The sequence below is a fragment of the Anarrhichthys ocellatus genome, unplaced genomic scaffold (assembly GCF_004355925.1).
Source record: "Anarrhichthys ocellatus isolate YVR2014 unplaced genomic scaffold, GSC_Weel_1.0 scaffold6, whole genome shotgun sequence".
NCBI classification, from domain to species: domain Eukaryota; kingdom Metazoa; phylum Chordata; class Actinopteri; order Perciformes; family Anarhichadidae; genus Anarrhichthys; species Anarrhichthys ocellatus.
In genome coordinates, this window is record NW_022280036.1 from 6,258,572 (window position 1) to 6,278,484 (window position 19,913).

General features: G+C 38.9%; 1 protein-coding gene across 2 annotated transcripts in view; it reads left to right on the plus strand.

Annotated features, from left to right (window-relative positions):
• The window catches only part of LOC116383219 (CUB and sushi domain-containing protein 1), a 280,770-nt gene that overhangs the window by 158,445 nt on the left and 102,412 nt on the right, over positions 1 to 19,913 (plus strand). For both annotated transcript variants that reach the window (XM_031846879.1, XM_031846880.1), the window contains exons 20-27: positions 1,643 to 1,759; positions 1,940 to 2,155; positions 2,763 to 2,951; positions 4,651 to 4,820; positions 10,628 to 10,784; positions 13,806 to 13,997; positions 17,917 to 18,043; positions 18,599 to 18,810. In XM_031846879.1, the coding sequence (XP_031702739.1) occupies positions 1,643 to 1,759; positions 1,940 to 2,155; positions 2,763 to 2,951; positions 4,651 to 4,820; positions 10,628 to 10,784; positions 13,806 to 13,997; positions 17,917 to 18,043; positions 18,599 to 18,810 (1,380 nt within the window). The remainder of the gene's footprint in view (positions 1 to 1,642; positions 1,760 to 1,939; positions 2,156 to 2,762; positions 2,952 to 4,650; positions 4,821 to 10,627; positions 10,785 to 13,805; positions 13,998 to 17,916; positions 18,044 to 18,598; positions 18,811 to 19,913) is intronic.

Below are 19,913 nucleotides of genomic sequence, written 5' to 3' on the forward strand. Positions count from 1 at the left end.
ATATATATATATATATAAACCTTCAAGAATCAGACAGGAGGGACTTCACAAGAGTGAAGAAAATAATTGCATTGTCTCTGTTTTCAGTTTAGTATATAAGTCTGGGATGTGTTTTTTTCATAGGCAAGAAAAACACTCCGTTTTTATTTTAATGTCAGTCAAGCACCTTGAAGCACTTAAATTGAATTAAATGTAACTGAATTGAGCTGAATATAATTGAATGGGATGGAAGCACAGTGAGAGAGAACAAAAAGTCAACACATTATCTTAGCTCAACAGTCTGTAATGCACCGCGAGCCCTCTTTGACTCTCCATTACGCTACTATAGTATTTTCCATTCTGCTCGATCCCAAATGAGTTTGTCCTGTCCATATCAGTGGTGTGGCTCTGTGTGGAGGCTAGGTGCCTGGTAGCACATACGTACACCAATTCTTCAATCTTTTTAAACAAACCACTCTCTCTTTGTAAGAGTGCTTTGTCTTCTTTTCATTTCTATATTAACTGTGTCTTTGGCCTTCACTCTTTGTTTCTCTCTCTGTAGCTGTATTCAGAATCTGCATTTTTTTTACCTTCAGGACCTTTCAGTTCATGTTATATACTGTATTTTGGGGACACAGAAAATAACATGATGTTCCATCGTAACACATGTGATTATTTGATGATATCTTGGACACACCATAGTCAGTAGTTATGTGAAAATGTTATGTGATGCCTATGTTAATCCAGGCATCTAAAATAATTCAGGTGGTTATAGGTTATAAGGCAGTGCCAAGGCAGTGTCTACGAGCTGCTGGCTCAGGCCATGTTGAGAGCTGTTGAGAGGCAATCAAAATGCTCCCAATCTCATATCTTGCACCTTTAAACTGTCCGGACCACAACCTTTTGTTTTGGTTCACTCTCACTGCTTTCATGGTATCATTTTCATAACAGGCAGCTGTTTTCAGTTAAAAAAAAACAACAACATGAAACCTACTGTACACTGTCTGCTCAGCATCAACTGTAGGACACAGTTAGCAACTAGCTGGTGAATATAATGGACCATTTAGCAGCTAAACAGCCAGAAATGTCCCTCAAGAGTTGGTGGAGATCCAGAATGAGCTAAAAGACAATGGATATTGGACTCGCAGTTAGGTGGCAAGAATGACAACCCCAAATGAATAATAATGTTGCTCTGTAACTCCTGGATGTGTAAATATGCAACTGTTTACTAAGGTGATGATATGTCAGTGTCGTGTTCACAACTTGAACACAACATTTGCCCCCAAATGGCTGAAAAACCTGCAAGTTATTGCAGGTTTAATAAGAAACGCTACAGCTGTCTCTTCTCATTTCTCCCTCCTATAATTATCTTCATATCTGGGGAAAAATATTTTTTTTTACATAAAGCCCATACTGACACATGTTCAGTTCACAAAATTACATTTTCAATATTTTAAATTTTGCAGGGCTGCAGATAAAATAAAAAGGTTGAATGTGGTTAAATTACAGTTTGTTAACTACGATAGGACTTTAAGAGCAAACTAATCTTACATTATGTGATAACCTCTTAACTGGACTCAATATATGTCTATAATTTAGGTAAATATGAATTTCTTCTCCTTTTCTTTTCCCCCCTTCTCTATCTCTCACTTTCTCTATATAGCCCTTTGTGGAGGTTATGTCTACGGTAAAATAGGGATGATTCTGTCTCCTGGCTTTCCTGACTTTTACCCCAATTCTCTTAACTGCACCTGGACTATAGAGGTGTCTCATGGCAAAGGTAAGAACACACACATACATTTACACATTGCATTTACACTCAATATGTTGCTGGATATGTGTTTCTGGTTTGGTGTCTGTGTTCATGTTCTGCCATTTATGTTTCTGTGACTAACTGCGTATCTGTCCATCCATTCATGCAACCATCTGTCCATTCGTCCATTCATCCATGGATTTCTAGGAGTCCATCTGGTTTTCCACACGTTCCATCTGGAGGAGAACCATGACTACCTTTCCATCACTGAGGACAGCAACTTCCAGGTTCCAGTAGCTCGACTCACTGGCTCAGTGCTTCCCCCTAGCGTCAAAGCGGGGCTCTATGGAAACTTCAGCGCTCAGCTACGTTTCATATCAGATTTTTCGATGAGTTATGAAGGATTTAATATTACTTTTTCTGGTAAGAAACCAATTTTTGTTAACATATTTGTAGCAGTCAAAAAATCAACCTAAAAGCTTTCTTACTCTATTTACAGAATAGACATAACCTGCCTTTTTAGCCAGACATCGAGACTGAGACTGAACTGATATCATAAACAATGATGGCAGAATAATGTGCCTTATTAGCAGATCAGAATACAACTATATAAAGTAATCCTGAGGTTGACAAAACGTTTAATTGTAGTTTGAAGGTTCTTTGTCAAACTGTAACAGATACAATAGATGTAAACACCAATTGTAGGCATTTTTAGGCTGATTCATGTTCTAATCATTGTCATAGAGCTGTGCTGTGCAAAGCTGTAATGGGAAATAACCCACTTTGTACTTTGCGGTTGGTAAGAATCACAGTTTTCTTTTCACACCAACTGCCACAAGGGGCAACGTTGAGGCCATACAAATATGACTTCTTAGCTACCATGCTATCAATTTGGTTTCAGGTCTCACACCACAATTTCTTTCTATTGACCTTGTATTTCTTAATCTAGCCTGACTATTAACGCAGTTCCTGTACGTTTCGCACCTCTCTGACTCCTCAACAATATTATCTATGTCTCATGGCTGTATAGAATATGACTTAGAGCCATGTGAGGATCCCGGCGTACCGGCGTACAGCAGGAGGATGGGATTCAGATTTCAAGTTGGCGACTCGTTGGCCTTCACTTGTTTGGCTGGCTACCGACTTGAGGGGGAGAGCAAGATAACTTGTCTGGGAGGAGGTAGAAGAGTCTGGAGCAACATACTACCGAGATGTATAGGTAAGACAAACTCACTAACTTGTGTCTCACTGAAAATGAAAAACCATTGACACTGCATCCAAAGCAATCAGGCTATAATTACAGACATGTGGGTGTCCAGATTGTGAGCATTACACTGTATAGTCATGGACCTTTCCTTATACAACATTATTTTATTTATATATGCAAGTAGTGGTGTTGAAACTAGCCTTTCAAAAGTGTTTCTGCTTTCAATATTTATAGTTTTCATCTGTTATAAATAACTGGCTGCTTGTAAAATAGAACTTTCAAATCATCTTTTTCACCATAGGAATAAACCTAAAGTCTCAGCATTTTCTTGGTTATAATTCACCAGTATTTTTATTACACAAAGGTAATTTACTATTATTTGACTGGTTGACAGTTGGCTTTATTTGCCAGGATTTGTCTGTTCGCAGGTTGTAATTTGCTGTTATTTGATGAGTATCAGTGTTTCCTTGGATGCTGCTGGTAATTTATGAGAGTCTGACTGTTGGCTAATGGATATTTTCAAGCCCCAAAAAAGACAAGACCGAAAATGCTGTAATAGCAGCTGGCAACATTCAGTTGGTTCATCTCTCCCTCTATTTCTTTCCAAATGTCCCTCTCTTTAGCACTCTGTCTCTCTTTCTAACAGCTTCTCGTTGTCTCCCTTTGTATTTAGACAGTCCTTGGGTAGATAATTAGAGCATTAGCTGCTATATGAAGAGTGTTAATACTGTGTCTTTTGTTACTCCCCTTTTCCCTTTTCTAATTTTACTCGGCATACTTTCAAAAGGCCCATGTCTGTCTTGGTTCCTATGCTATCTACTCTTATTTTCCACCTCTTCCAGCTCTCTCTTTATCCCTTTCTTCTCCCCCATTCACTACCCTGCATTTTCTCACTCACTCTCTCTATAGTGTTGTCCTCACTTTCAAAATATTTTCTGAAGAATTGCTTTTAACATTCTTGAATATATACTTCATATCTCATACCCTAATCTGCTTCTAAAACTGCAGAACACGGTTTTCAAAAATGTTTTAAATTTGTTCAGATTTGATAAACTGCATCATTTTTCCCCTTCGTTTTCTTCTCAGTGAGTTCCACATTGTTCCACACCAGCTTCTCTCTTGTCTATGTCATTACTTCAATCTGCTCTTTGTCTCTTCCAAGTAGTGGTGGTCCTCCTCAGTGGGAGTTAAAAGCCTGCCTTTATCCTAACTCAATTTACATATGACAAAACTCTATTTGCACAGAGTACCACTTATTTTAATTCCTAAACTTTGATAGGCACTGCACCTGCTAGATAATTCTGTATAATTTATATGAAACACTTTTTCAAGCAAACTTATCCTGCCCTGCTTTTATGCAAATATTTTCATTTTGCTCTCCTTTTAATCTTTTGCAGTTTATGTTTAATTGCTTTCCTTTTGCGTTTTGCATTTCCTCATCCTTGTCTTAATTGTCCTTTCAGACAAGTGCTTTTCAGCTATGTTATACTGTATGACTTATTGTCACTATCATCATTATTATTATCAAGCATAAGGTTTGTGGTTAGACTTTATGTACTCTTCTCAAATCTCATGTTGAATTGGGTGTCCTATCCTCTGTTTTTTTGTACAATAAGACAACCCAGATTTTCTGGCTGCTCAAAGATAATTAGGTAGAAATGCTATGATCTTGATCCACACTGTCCCTGCCCCCTTTACTCTCTTGCTGTAGCGGAGTGTGGAGCTTCCTCACTGGGACCAGAAGGCGTTCTGCTCTCTCCTAACTTCCCCTCCAACTACGATAACAACCACGAGTGCATCTACCGCATCACCACCGAAAAGGGCAAAGGAATCAGGCTGAAAGCTGAGAGCTTCTCGTTGCAAGACGGAGACTATCTCAAGGTATGCACACACACACACACACACACACAAAGTATGACAAAGCTTTTCCCAATCAGGTGGAAAAAAATACATAAATACATGCAGTGTTTACAGATTCAGAGACACATGCACAGGATTACAGTCATAATCAAAAGCTGTCTATATGCAAAGCACATATATGTTTGAACAGATTATTATGTGTTTGGTTTATTACCAAATGTGCTGAAAAGAAAGCAATAATTGAGTTGTGGATGCTGACATGATCATAAACACAGTAACATGATGTGCTGGGGAAGAAAAATAAACCACAAAAAGTGTTTGTTGTTGTGATCGCACACTTAAAGATATATGATCAAGGATCTGTTATTAAAATTGTCATGTACAACACATTTCCATCAGTGCTTCATCAGGCAGTGGATTACATGTGTGCAACCGTCTTTCTATTTTAACAACAAAGTAATTCTTCATCTTGGCTTCAAATGGCAGAGTACCGAAGTCTAATAATCTCTCTGGTGACATGATTTCAGATATCATTCAGTAATATAACAAGAAATATCATAATATTCAACCTAGTTTCAATTAATAATAGCCATGAAGTGGCTTCCTATAAGCACAGTACTAATCAAGAGGTTCAGCAACCTGCATGATGCCAGAACAATTTGAACACATATTTCAGGGAGGTTTCCATGCTTTGATTGCTCCCTTTTCTGTGTTTGACACAAAAGCAAAGAAATGCCTTGAATAACAATTTCTCATCTATACATTGTAGTTTTTTTTTTGTTGCAATCCTCTCAGCCCCTCCCTTGTACAAGCTTTTGTCCAAGCCAAGCACACCTGGTCCAATTAAGATATCAGGGAAGTGTAATCTATAATTACGTATATGAGGTGCACAGAAAAAAGGCTTGAGTGAAAACTTGAACGACAGCAGGAGCTTTGAGTCTTGGTTGAGCCAGTATGTAGCTAAATTGTATTAGCAAGGTGCGCCCTAGATGTTTGATGTGTTAAACATTGTTGTAAGAAGCCGTAACATCCCTGCAGGGGTTTATTATCCATGTTCTCGATTAGTGCTGATGGTGCTCCTGCTGCAGTGGCCATCAACGGCTGAATGAATACTTGGCAAACAGAAGCACAAAGTGATCCATTCAGCCTCTGTTAACCCTCTAACAAACCCACTAGAGTGTATTATTGTTGTATTTAGGTTAACCTTGGTTTTTATACACTTTTATTGAGTGTGATATGTGGTAAGACTAAGTAAATAAAATAGCTATAGAGTAGACATGTATTTTTATCTTTATTTTTTATTTGCACAAACATATGACTTCATGAAATCAAGATAAAAGGAGAGGTCAAGAAGCCACAGGCTTATACAGCAGACCTACAAAACAACAAAAGGAGAAAAACTAACAATAACAAAAAAGGAAAAAGAAACCAAGCTTACATATTTTTTTAAAATACATTAAGAAATAAAACAAGAATCACACAAAATAAGCAAAAAAACAAACCAATTAGTAGACAACAATCTAATAAAAACAAATAAATACATGAAAAACAATACCCGGAAAAGGAAGAAGAAAACGCGTCAGGAGAAAAATTTGAAATCATGTGAATTGTTTAAAATGTTCTAAGTATACTGAAAACGGGTTATTTGGCATTCCATATCTGTACACCACAATATCGGTATTGGTCATTTCAATTTAAGAAGTTGATGATTGTAGAGAAAAAGGCAAGAACATATATTTATTTATGAACGTGCATGTCTGATGAATATTTATGTCATATACTGAAATCATTTTCACTTTCCTGAATAGTGGAACAAAACAGTATTATTCACACAATGTGTAAAACTGCCTGTATGCCAGCTTGTGTTCCATGACTGCATCAAAAAATTATTTGTATTTAGACATATGCCTCAACTATCAATTTTTGTTTTGTTACAAAAAGCACCATATTTACTGAGCATGTAATGTCAGTTGTAATTGGTGTGATATGCACTTGAACGCACTGCTACAAGTTTGACATGCAATGTGTTCTTATGGTTCTTCTCACAATATATACTGTATAAAGGGAAATTCATTTGATGTGCATACACGTATACATCATCGGATGTGCATACATTTGTACGTTTTAAATACAATGAGAATTACAGATGTTCCCAAGTCTCATAATTCCTCATAAATCCTCTCTCGGGTCCATGTGCCCACTTGAGTGTCCGTCAGGAGCAGCTCTGTGATCTGTTTTACAGTCTTGATGCTGTCCTACAGACATCGTCTAAAACTTTTTCAGCTCACAATGTCTCCAAGCGGTATTAGGCCTGAGGGCATGGTTAAGCCAGTATGTGGTTAGTGTATTATCAGTATAAGGCCTAGAGCATAGGCTGAGCCTGTCTGTGGGTAGATTGTAGTAGCAGGGCTCTCCCTGACTTTCAGAGAGGTATAACAGAATCGTAAAGGGGGGAAATGTTCCCAGTAGGATAGATACAGTGTTAAAGACAAATCCCTTAAAGGAAAGGAAGGTGTCATCAAGATGGTTAACAGAAGTAAACATGCTTAAATACTACTTATGCAGTATATTCCATCAAAGCCTTAAAAAAGGCATGAAGAAAAGCCTTCTGAGGTTTTCTTTACTTTCCAACATGCTTTGCTTTACACAGCAGACCCCCGCCCAGTTAAAAGTGTCATTGTGTCTGTAATTCAACAAAGGGATGCAAACACCAAGACTGGAGAGCAGAGCTTCTTTCAAATTATGATTGTTCTTCACAAGGCATTTGACATGGTATTTACTGTAATAAATTGATTCCTTATGAGAAAATAACAGAAAGAGAGGAATAGAATTCAGAGAATGACTCGAGATCACAAAAGTTAATGAGGATGCACTGGATGCTAACATAGCAATCAAAAAGTCATGGGAGGCCCCAAGACTGATTGCAAGAATGACAAACAATGTTCAACATAGGGCACACAACATTATTAGATTATTGGCTTCAGTTTGGCTTCAAATTACTGATAACAAATAACTTTTTTAATTAGATGATAAAGTATGTTTTTCTTTGCAGTCATTTCCCCTCCCTGTACAATCCAACCGCTGCAATACAGTGCCGTATGGTGATGTACATGCAGTACAGTATGTACAACACTCTGATGTTTATACAACACACGTTTGACCAGTAAGGCATTTGTTATATGTAATATGTAGGCATTGGCAGTAAAAATAGTTAAGTGGCCTCTGCATTTTTTTTAAATTCAACAGTTTTTTCCCCTCTTTGTGTAATGGGCATACCAGCTAAATGAGGCTGCTATCATAGCTATTAACCTTTGGTCTGATAAATTATGTAGAAAAAACCAACAAAATCAAGCAGTTTGGACTAACACATTTTTCACTCTAACATCCGTCATTTAAAATAATATAGGGTACAGTCAAAAATGATTATGTTAAAAAGTAGTAATTATGCAAAATATAGAAGGTGCTTGATGTGATGAGATTAGTTGTACTATCGGCAACTTGTGTGATGGTATGGAAATGTATTATAATGTACAACATGTCTATTAATTACAATATTTCCAAAGAATTTGCAGAAAGCATAGTGGAAACTAAATTTAACTGGAAAGAAAGCCCCAAAGTGCCACATAGGCTAGCAATTAGCATGCCACTCCCCAGGCTAACAGCATTATAGCTAATGCATGTTACTGCAGCTGAACACAAACCATTTGTTCGACAGTTCCAGCAAGCTTTAGGCTAAAATATACTCTAACATATGAACCAGCTCATTACAGTTTTGCTACTTGCTAGGTTTTGCCCTGGCACTTGTTAAAGAAAGGGCTAGCAGAGCTCAAAACCCCTAAAAATGTCCTCTACAGTGCTTGACCAAATTTACTCAGATGTATTCCAGCCCTGAAGAAAAACGAGAGGGTGAGACAGAAACAAAGTAAGGGTGTGCAGGAATTGTGCAATGAAAATAAAGGTGGTTAGCGAGAAAGGGAGAGAGTAAGAAGTAAGAGAGAGGAGGGGTGGCAGATGGTGACATGTTGATTTATGAGCTGCAGGGCTTTTCATTAACCATACGGAGTTTTACTGAAACAGAGAGGAGGAGAGAACGATAGAGAGAAAGCAAGAGAGAAACAGAATGTAAGAGAGAGAGACAGACAGACAGCAAGCTGCAAAATTGGGGGACACTAACAGATACAATTTGTGGGTGGCAGGGAGGTAGGAACAGGGAAGGAAAAACAAGTTTAGGGGAGTAATGCTACAAATACCACTCTGATTTTCTTTTTACTTTTAAACACACATTACACTCACATTTTCCTTTCCCATGTCTCTCTATCTTTGTCAGATTTATGAACATACTGTAGCTACTTTGGTTTCACGAAGAGGCGTCTCTTCTGACTGGCAGTCGAGATACACAGTAGGCTACATCACTTTAGCCTTTTTTATTTTTTGCATTCCTGCCACCTGCAGACCCGTCACCACCAATCTGTGGAAATGTCCCAGGCTGCAAAATATAAGCATGGACAGTTCACATTTATACACCAGCTGTGCGATAGCATTATGAAGTACTTCAGAGTGCTAATTCTCCCTTCACACTGCAGTAAAAAATAGACTGCACTTCTTTACTGAAGTCTCCACTGTCCACATTACAGCTGCATTCAGATATTTTTGACCACTAGCAGAAAAAGGTTTCTCAGTACCACATACATTTCTCTAACCTCTTCTGCTGTACAGTATGTTAGCTTACTTGAGTTTCAAATAAATAAAATAAATCTGTTAGCTGTGTATTGAGTCATGTTTTGGAGAAAACACAGGTATAGAAGATACTGTAGTGTGCACATATTTGGCAAGTGAAAATGCTGCTGTAGTGATTTGTACACATCAACCGTTCAATTGGACACTGTTGCACTCTGCCCAACTTTCTTGTGTTGCCAAGTTGCAAAGATCTTTCTGGCAGCCATTACTGTACTCTCAGTGTCCACTTGTCTCACAGTGCTCATTTGAAATAAATGACTTCCAGTTGTCGTGTCTGTTGCTTGTGCTGCCTCTGTGAGCGTACAGCTACAGGTTGCTGATGAAGATAAGAAAAATTCTAAGGAGACCAAAAAGAAAGATTGAATCTAGCAAGAAGGCTAAAATGTTAACTTCCTCATGAATTTCATAATTCTTACAATGGAAAGAAGAACAAGCTTATCAACAAGGGGAATACAAGCCACGTATATCCTTCAATATTAATGCAGTCCAATGTTTTTATATTGTTGTACATCTAATCAATCTTGTCTTCACTTCCACTGGGAGCTTTTTAATACGCACGACAGCATTTCAAACCAAGTCTCACACACTCAAGGCATTGCCTTGTTGTTTTTACCTCAGTGCTTTGTAAACAGCTGATAACCTTTTATTTCATTTGTGTCTGAAATTGTTGCAATAGAGCACCGTAACAACTAACTTCTGACCTCAGCAACTTCCATGTGATATTTTTGGCTCTATCTTTGCGGTGCTTCACAAGGTCCACGCTGATGCAAAGCTAAGCAAAGTATCTATTTCCTGAGGCGCAGTGAGGTTTTCTGTTCTTTGCCTTGCTTCTGTTGTTTGGCATTTGAATGACTCACTGTGTGTTGCAGAGGGGAGGCACAGGCAACACACCAGTGCCCTGCCATTTCGGTTTTAGGACTGATCACATTTTGTGGTGTTCTTTTTTCCAGACCAGGTCAGCGATGCACTGTTCATCTGAGTTCTGTCACATTGTCGTTAATTAAATTGGTAGATCTGCACCCACAACCTCTACAAACACTTTTGATGCATGTTTTCATTCATGTTCTGTGGTCCTGTGCTTGGATTGACAGGTGAACGATGGAGAAAACACTTCATTCCGTCTCCTTGGCAACTTTACACATGATGGCATGATGGGTCCTGTCATCAACAGTACGTCCAATCGCCTGTGGCTTGAGTTCAACAGCAACGCCTCTGGAACCAATCAGGGCTTTCGCCTCACATACACAAGTGAGTTGTTCTTAGAAAGTTTGAAGTGGCAAACCTCAAGATTTCAGTCTGGTTGATTTTGAATTTCTATTTCAGTGAAATCAATAGAATTGTGCTTAGAGTTTAGCAGTCTAAGTATTTCGTTGATACATGAGCTTCAAATTTTCAGAATTGTGTTTGTAGTAAAAATATTTGTGTATACACAACGGAGAAAAACTTTATTGGGCCGTTCACATTTTGGGTCTGAAAATGCTTGGTAAACATCAGCTGTGCCACTTTAATTTTTTCATCCAAGGTGTGCTGGGAAGGTTGGGTCCCGCTGTACTAAGCAACCAAAACCTGCGCTCTGCGATGATGATGATGATGAAGTTGCGGTAATTTAGCTGTAAGCCTCACTGACTCAACCAAACAAAGTCAAAACAGAGATAAATTGTTTTCCAGCACCCTAAATCTCTCACAGCAGCTTTGCTGTTTGATTTGATTGATTGTTTGATTTTGAACCGGATGTTATGGTGTCATTGGAAGGAAACAGTGAAACAAGTAAAATATTCCGTGGGACAGACCGTAAAGCTCTGGATAGTCCTGAACTAAAAGGATTACCTTCTCATATGTATATATTTATATATAGTTACCGTAGACTAATATTTACGGAGGACGGAAAAGGTATCTGCAGGCTGTGATTGGTTATTCCTTGTCACATGTCATGTGGTGCGCGCTGCAGAGATCCAAAAGTTAAACTATTTCTATCTCCGGGCGCAACCATCGTGCCCTGAAAAACAGAGCTTGGGAGTGTTTGGGCACAGTGACGGTTTCGTTCTCACTTCTGAGCATCTTCATTGACAACAATAGATTTGAGGGCACAAAAAACGGGCCATGTGAAAGGCTCCTAATACCGAATCGTTTCCAAGAAGGTTGCCACAGACACCCATTTCATAATACTGAAAAAACATAGGGCTCAATCACCATTCCTTTACCTCCATCATCTATAGACATTCATTCATTAAATGAAAATCTTCAAGATTGCTGCTTTACCTTAGGATCAACTAATTACAAACTGCACAGCAATAAAGATTGTTTTCTATATTTAATGGTACAGCCATGCTGTGTGGCAAAAGAAAGAAAGCAACCCTCTCTCCCTCTCACACAGACACACACTCATAGTTTTCCACATGCACACGAACGCACACTAACAGTAATTTCCTAGATTTTAAGTAGCTCATCATGAAGGTCCTTGTAAGGAGATGTTTTTAATTGAAAACTAGAGTGGTAGTGATTGTGTTAGATTGCACTCATGAATATATCCTCCATCTGTCCTGTGCCTCAGTCAAGTGATTCTTAAGTGCTACATACGAGAACATAATAGGAGACATGTACTACAAAAAACTTGTCTTTCTCCGTCAGCAGATTACCAAGCTATTCCTTTCCCTTCTCACAGCTGATACAAAAGATCAACAATCGGTTTTCCAAGAAATTTCTCTTGAAGTTGGAGTCCAAAGTGCAACAGTTGTTTACCAAGCAGAAAAAAAGAATTGAGTTTATAAATGCTTGACACACAGACACACACACACACACATGCATTTTAATGGCTTTAAAGACAGTCTGTTAAGAAGGCAGGACCAGCTGCTGTGTAAGTCAAAGAGGCTATTAGAGGACCATTTATCTGCAAGTCATTAAACAAAGAGGAAAAAGTGACATCTGGAGTGGAAGAGTGACTGGACGGAGGGACAAGCGGATGACGGGAGGTAGTATATGGGGACTAGATGGATGCTCTGTATGTCAGTGAAACCATTAGACAGCCGTTAGTCTGTAAGTCATTAAACTGGAGAATGTGACACCTGTAAAGTTCTGTTACAATGGATGAGCCGATGGATAGATAAGAGAGATTGATACAAGGTTTACACAGGAAAAAGCAGAACGAAGCATCTGATCAAGATAAGCAGCGATAGTTTTTAAAATAGGGTCAAGGACTTGAGTAAAACTGCCTCTATAATACACAGCTTTAGAGGCTATTTTAATAGAGTAATACAAGTTCAAACATCTGTTCAAGATATTAACAAGAAAGGGTGACGGTGATGTGCAACTGTTTTCCTGAAATGGATGCAGGAAGGGATAAAGAGTTGTAGGCACACCTCACAAAACTTTCAAAAAGTTGCTGGCTTAATAACAGATGTTATAACAAGGTTGTTACAAGGAGTTATGATTTTGTGTCTTGATTCGGTCCTTAAATAACTGATGATATTTATTGTTTTTCACATGATTACATCACTCAACAGTCAAGAGGATTGGTGGAGATCGCTGTTGTTTAATCAAATGATTAAGCGACACCCTCTGCCAAGAAGACTGCCAAGTTTTTACTGACTATGTATCTTGAAATAATATTTTGTTAACATGTTAAAAAAAACTGCTTAGGATAGTGATCGATTCACTGTTCATTGTCCATTACAAAGCAACTCTGACGTTTCTGATCAAAGAAGTCAATACGAGGCTGACTTAATTATGAAAGAAATATGTTGATGTTGCTGTATCTTTGTCTTTAAGGCGAGAAACTTTTCTCTTCATCTCCCAAACACAGTGTGCTCATTCAAGTGTACAGTATATTTATGGTTGTGTGGGATGTGAAATTATCATTTGATGTTTTTCCACAGTTTCATATAGAAACCAACTTTTCAGTCCAGGAATATAATTGCTGTTACTGCTCACTACACATGATTATATCTTTCAGAGACGGGAGAAGCCCACACAGGTTGTTTTTTAATATCATAGAAACAAGCATGTGGGTAGAATAAGTTGAAATGTCCAGTAGCTTTCACTGCAGCTGTCACATCGTATATCAGCACTAACAGTGAGTGTCAAAACTTGAAATTTGTGCAAGAAGTAGTGGGATTCAAGAGAAGAATAGTGTGACCTTATGTCCTCTTGTCTAAAACTGCTCTGAATCACCCTGTTCATTTATGCAATGTTTTCTTACTGCATGGACAGAAAGACCTAATCTGTATGCGTGTGCATACCTGTTTCTGTATTTCTGTGTGTCTCTCTCTTTAGGTTTTGACCTAGTACGCTGCGAAGAACCAGGTGTCCCTAGTTATGGCTATAAGATCCAAGACGACGGCCACTATGCCAACACCTTTGTCCTGTACTCCTGCAACCCTGGATACAGTCTCTATGGCGCCAGTACCCTGACCTGTCTCAGCGGGGACAGACGTGTCTGGGACAAACCTCTTCCTTCCTGTATTGGTTAGTATGACAACACGTGTAGGTTCTACGTGCTTCAATAATTCAGAACTACGATATCTGACTTATTAACTTTCAATTCAAAGAGAAATATAGCATGGAGAAAAGCAGCAGTCAAAGCTACTTGTATCTGTTTCTCAGCTCCAGCAAGAGCATGATGATTTAACAGAGAGAGAGAGAGAGAGAGTGAGTGAACGAGTGATTAAGTCAATACAGGTGAATACTTTGAAAAGAGGGCATGGGGACTGAGTCAATGCTCTGTGGGAAATATAATAATATGTTAGCGCTGCTGATACACCTTTGTGAGTAGAAAAAGCCCTTGTTGATCCATCAACCTGTGCACACAAAACCTTCTGAGCATGGACAGCAGGATGTCACTTGGCATGATATTATAGTGCACCAGGCTTTTGTGCATTTTATGGATGGCATGCTTTCGGTGCAAAATAGGGGAAGACTGTCTGAATTGAACTGTGATAAATGTATAATGTAAGCCAGACTACTTTCTTGTACCCTGAAGGTGTGCACAGTATTTTATGCTGAGGACGTTTTCTGTTATATTCCGAGTATGCACAATAAATAGAATATTCTATCAGGAGAGACTTTTTTCAAATGGCAGAAAATGGTGTGATGTAAAAACTATATCGATTCATCTGAAATAGAAGGGTGTCTCTATTCAAAGACTGGACAACGCAAACTGGAGTAAAAGTGCACCCATATGCACTTTTCTGTTAAACCCAAAATGTATTGCTGCATCCTACTTTTAAAGTTCTAATAATGAATTCCCCTACCCGGCATGCTTTTTTGTCAGCATAGATAAAGTAGTGGCAATAATTTCACAATTCAACTTTTGTAATTCAGTAAATTGTACAGACATATCAACTGTGATAGGATTACTTATTAGATAATTCTGACTCAGTCTTCAACAGAGAGCTACAGAGAGGGACAACAAAAGGAACAATTTATTGAAACTGTAAAAATGTTAAACTCCAATCGCACATACCGCTGATTATAACACCAAAATGTTGTGATTCTTATTGACTTTATAAGGCAGACAGCTTATTTCTGAAATGAATGGCAAGCAAACACATTAAAACAATTGTTAGGTTGTATAGAATTCATATTAATATTTTGTTGAAAGAAAAGAAAATTATTCTAGAGCTCAAAGGAAGGCTATGAGAACTAATTATCGCCCATCCATGTATCTGCTAATCTACACTCCCACAATGACATGACAAAAATAATGGTTTCACATTTGCCATACATTGAACATATTTGAATGTTTCCTAGGTTTTAAGGTAAATAAGCTGCCAGAGGGCAGGTTTAGCTTCAGTTGGTACTTGGCAAGGAATGTGCCAAACGATTCAGGTGCTTTGACGTGGTTCGTTTATGGACCTGTGAATGTAGTTCTGTGTTTCAGCTACAGGACGAACAACTGGCCACTCTGACCCCTTATTGTCATTCAGTAGCCACCAGTGAAGCATGAAGCATTGTTTGTATTGGTCCTAGCACAATTTTTAAAATCCAAAATTCCTGCTTGTTCATAGATATTTTTAGTTTTGCATTTTAAAAAAATTAAAGCACTTTCCCTGTAAGCGTTTCTACCTTGTTGGGTAGATGCAGGCACTTGGCACGTGTTTGTTCGTAATTCCCTACTGCAGAGTCAAGCCTTGTGTCTTTTTAACCTGCCAGCACACCTGAGCTCTCTAAGGTGGGACATGGCCTGATGTGGTTGCTAATGGCAACTAAAAAAAGTGTGTGTTCATAGGTGTGTGCGGTGAGTGCATGTATGCGAGTATGGCAGTGAGAATGAGTATGCGTTTTTGGCTGGATGTGTGTAAATCTCAATGTATCTGTGTGTGTGTGCGTGTGTGTACCTCTGCAGTCAGTCATTAATTTGTAGCTGCTCTGTCGCTGCCTTATTTAAGGTAAGCCAGCAACCAGGAGAATACTTGCTGGCAGAGCCCTGGGCTAACTGCCTCTATAGCTACCTTTCTATCTTCCTCCTTTGTCTGTCTGCTGGGGCGTTTGTCTTTCTGCCACTCTGACTGTCTCCTTCGCTGTTTGTCTGGCTCGGTCCCATACCTGCATGTACTAGCATGGAGATGAGGAGATGGTTTTGCCTCAGGCTGTTTCTATACTGTGTCTCTCTCTCTCTCTGTCTCTCTCTGTCGCTCTCTCTTTCCCACATTGAGTCAAACAGTGTTGGGTTCTACCTCTGACTCCTTTTGACGTTCTTTTGTTCTCTATTCATGCAGTAAACCTGGCTTCTAAACCGTCTCCATTATGTGCATGCCTCTTATTCTCTCTTTCTTTTTCTGTGACGGGAAATTGCAGTTGTCATTGGCCCAGGACTGCTGAATAACACTCACTCTTTTTTTATGCATCTTCCCCTCTCTACCTGCTTTTCATGATAAAATACAGCAGAGTAGTTTCCTTTTCACCTATGCTTTCTATCACTAAAACGACTGTTTTTTACAAGTGGGTGTATGCATTCATAAGTAGGTATGTACTTGTGTTACTACCCCTTTGTGTTTGCGTTTACATGTTAATGTGTATCTGAGAGCATGCTGCCAAGGGTAATGCAACAGCAGTAGGTTGTCGTTGTATTGTAGATTGCATAGCTGTGTTAATGGTGCATTCTTAACTCACACAAACACACAATGCAGACACTGATATAAAGCATTTTCTATACCAAACTGTTTTCAAATCAGCAGCGATGTACTGACTCAGTGGGCTACGATGTACTACCATGATGACTTCAAATCTGCTCCCAGCCTTTCCCCTGCTTCCTGCTATCTCCCCTGTTCCTCGCCAGTGAAAACAATACAAAAATAGCACACAAAGCTGTCTCTCTCTTGTGCATTAAACAGCATTTTTATCCTAAACTTTGAACACTATTGGGAGATCCTCAAGGGAACACAGCCATCAAGGTTATTCACCAACCCTGAAACAATAAAGCAGGAGCTGGGATAATTCAAGGTTGATTCAGTGATTCATGGCCTTTTTTTCCCTGCTACTCATTTAACTCAACCTTCACACCTTAGGGTAATTTACCGGAAAGTGGAGGAGCCGCCTCTTTTAGAGATTCACTGAAATGTTCATTAAATTGGAAGGAAGACCAAAAAAAATATGATACAAAGATTCCGATTGTTAAGAGTTGTCTTCACAGCTCCAACATGCTGGACACAATCCAAAAACGGACCTGTGGAAAACCTACCAGAACTCAATGTGCATAAATCAATTCTCAAGAAAGAAAGGCTGCAGTGAGGATAAGTGGGCCCAATCCAAACCAACAGTTCCTATAGTGAAGGCCACACTGGCGGCAGCATTGTGCCCTATGGATTAACAAGCCTCCCAGATAAAACGAGCAGCAATGTGATGATAATGTCATGAGAACAAATGTTAAGTCTTTTTTAAGTTCTTTCCGATATCAGAGAATGAATAGTAATTTGATGGCATACCTTTTTCATCAGGTTGTGTTAAGTTTCAGATTCACCATGACAATGCAGGTGAATTGGACCAACTTTACAGGATGTATTTTTCTTTATTTGGTCACCCTATAAAGCTGCATTCAGTGACTCATTTTCTCCAATAACGTTAAAATGTCTTGGTTGTTGAAAAGAGTGGATTGTATGGCAGAGCAATTGCTGCAAGTTGCCAACATTAGTTAATGCAGAGTTTATAATTCATAAAAACCCTGCAGCAATCCCGCAATATATAGGTTTCGCCACAATGCCATGATGCTTCTTTGTTGCCCAGTTAAATGTGTGTAGTAGTCTGTTTCGTAGTGTTGTATCTGCTGTGGTTTTGTATGTATTGCTGATTTGATGGATATATTTCAAAGGCCCTAAATAAAGAAAGGGGGGGAAATATGTCGTTTCTTTCCCCAGTAATAATTATCCCTTTGTCTCGTTTTTTTTAGCGGAGTGTGGAGGTCACATAGCTGGAGCAGTGTCTGGACGGATTCTGTCTCCAGGATATCCTGCTCCGTACGAAAACAACCTCCACTGTACCTGGACTATCGAGGCTGACACGGGCAAAACTATCAGGTTATTATGAAGCAGTTGGATATGTATACTGAAGCTACTGTGAGTATCACGATGGCCTGCTGTTATCTAGAGGTTTTTTTTTGCATTAAAGGAAACCAGCCAATATTTTGTTGTCATACAACATGAAGGCCAGTTTAACAATTATCTGCAGAATTGCTTTGTTCTGGCCAAGATGGGGTTAGCTGCCTGGCCAGTTCACTCTACTTGGACTATACAGGTAAACACTCACAAGACTGTAAAGATATGTTAACTAATTATAGATAAATGTTCGCTGTCAAAGCCCTGCCGTGTAGAAGAGTACACCACATTAGTCATTCTGACACCATCGTGTTTCTCAACAGGTTTTGGCTACTGCTGACATTGCTCTCTGTGTGTGTGTGTGTGTGTGTGTGTGTGTGTGTGTGTGCGCACGTACTAGTGTGATTTGTCTATTCTCAGCTCTGCTTCATTTGATTTAATGGTTGACTTGATTTTGGTAAAACTGCTGAATTTAGAACAGTTGTTAACGTTTGTAATGGATCTCTGATCTCCTGTGTGATTTCTGTGTTTTCTCAGCCTCCACTTCATCGTCTTTGACACTGAGGTCGGCCACGATATTCTGAGAGTTTGGGATGGTCCATCTGGGCCATCAGACGGGGGGATCCTGTTGAAAGAATGGTCAGGCCCAGCCTTACCTGAAGATATCCACTCAACGTTCAACATACTCACACTGCAGTTTGATTCTGATTATTTCATCAGCAAGCAAGGGTTTTCCATACAGTTTTCCAGTAAGTAGACTTATCTTTAATTCAGAGTTAATACACCTACTTTATTACATAATCATCAACTTGGAATTCACATGGTGGAGGAAACTATGAAAAGTGTGCCATGATTGTCCTCAATCACAGATTTGGGTGGTCTGTCTCACTCTATCCCAAACATCCATTTGTAAGGGAAAAATCAATTACTGAATTAGCAATTAAATTAGCTAATTAACAAACTCCTCACACATATAGTTTTAGTTATTATATAAACCTCATTTACATTCGCTATTAGAGAAATAGTCTCGGATCAATGCTGCGTTTAACAGGATTTCTGAAAAACGTAAAGCCAAAGAATCATTTGAAAAATTAATATTTCGCCCTGGGACCACTCTCAAGTACTCAAGGAGCCCAAGAGAGACCTGTGGTTCAGTTTTGGATGTATCTCACAGTTGGGAAATCAGGAAGTGCAGTAAAAAACCTATGAGTGCTGATTCTTCTCAGGTTAGTGATCTATTTAACATAATCGTGAGATGTTGCTTTGAGAAATTATACTTTTTTTGTCACAATTACACAAAGAGATGTCAATGAACACAAACTATTGCTGTGGTTTCTTCCCTTTTTTAAGACAAAGAATAACCTGGACAATAGCTGTGTCCTTTGGTTGCAGGAATGGCTTTGTGAGCCACTGAACCCAAAAATGTCCGTTCACCCGTCCATTTAGAATCATGGACCAAATTCACTGCAAACCACTGTAGAAGCAAAATCAATCAGAGGCAGACAGTCATGACCATATTTACTTCATAACTGTATTTTCATAACAGCGCATCCACACACACACACACACACACACACACACACACACACACACACATTATTGTGCTTGCATATCTTTGGATATCCATTCATTACTTATGCAATTCATACAAACACACATACTGAACACCTAACTCTGCATGCAGAAGCGTGCATACACAAAGTCAACCACACATAACTGTCAGAACTTTTTTGTTTAGATAGATGCAAATTTCCAGTCATAAGTATTTACATCCAATGCTTTCTCTCTCTCTCTCTCTCTCTCTCTCTCTCTCTCTCTCTCTCTCTCTCTCTCTCTCTCTCTCTCTCTCTCT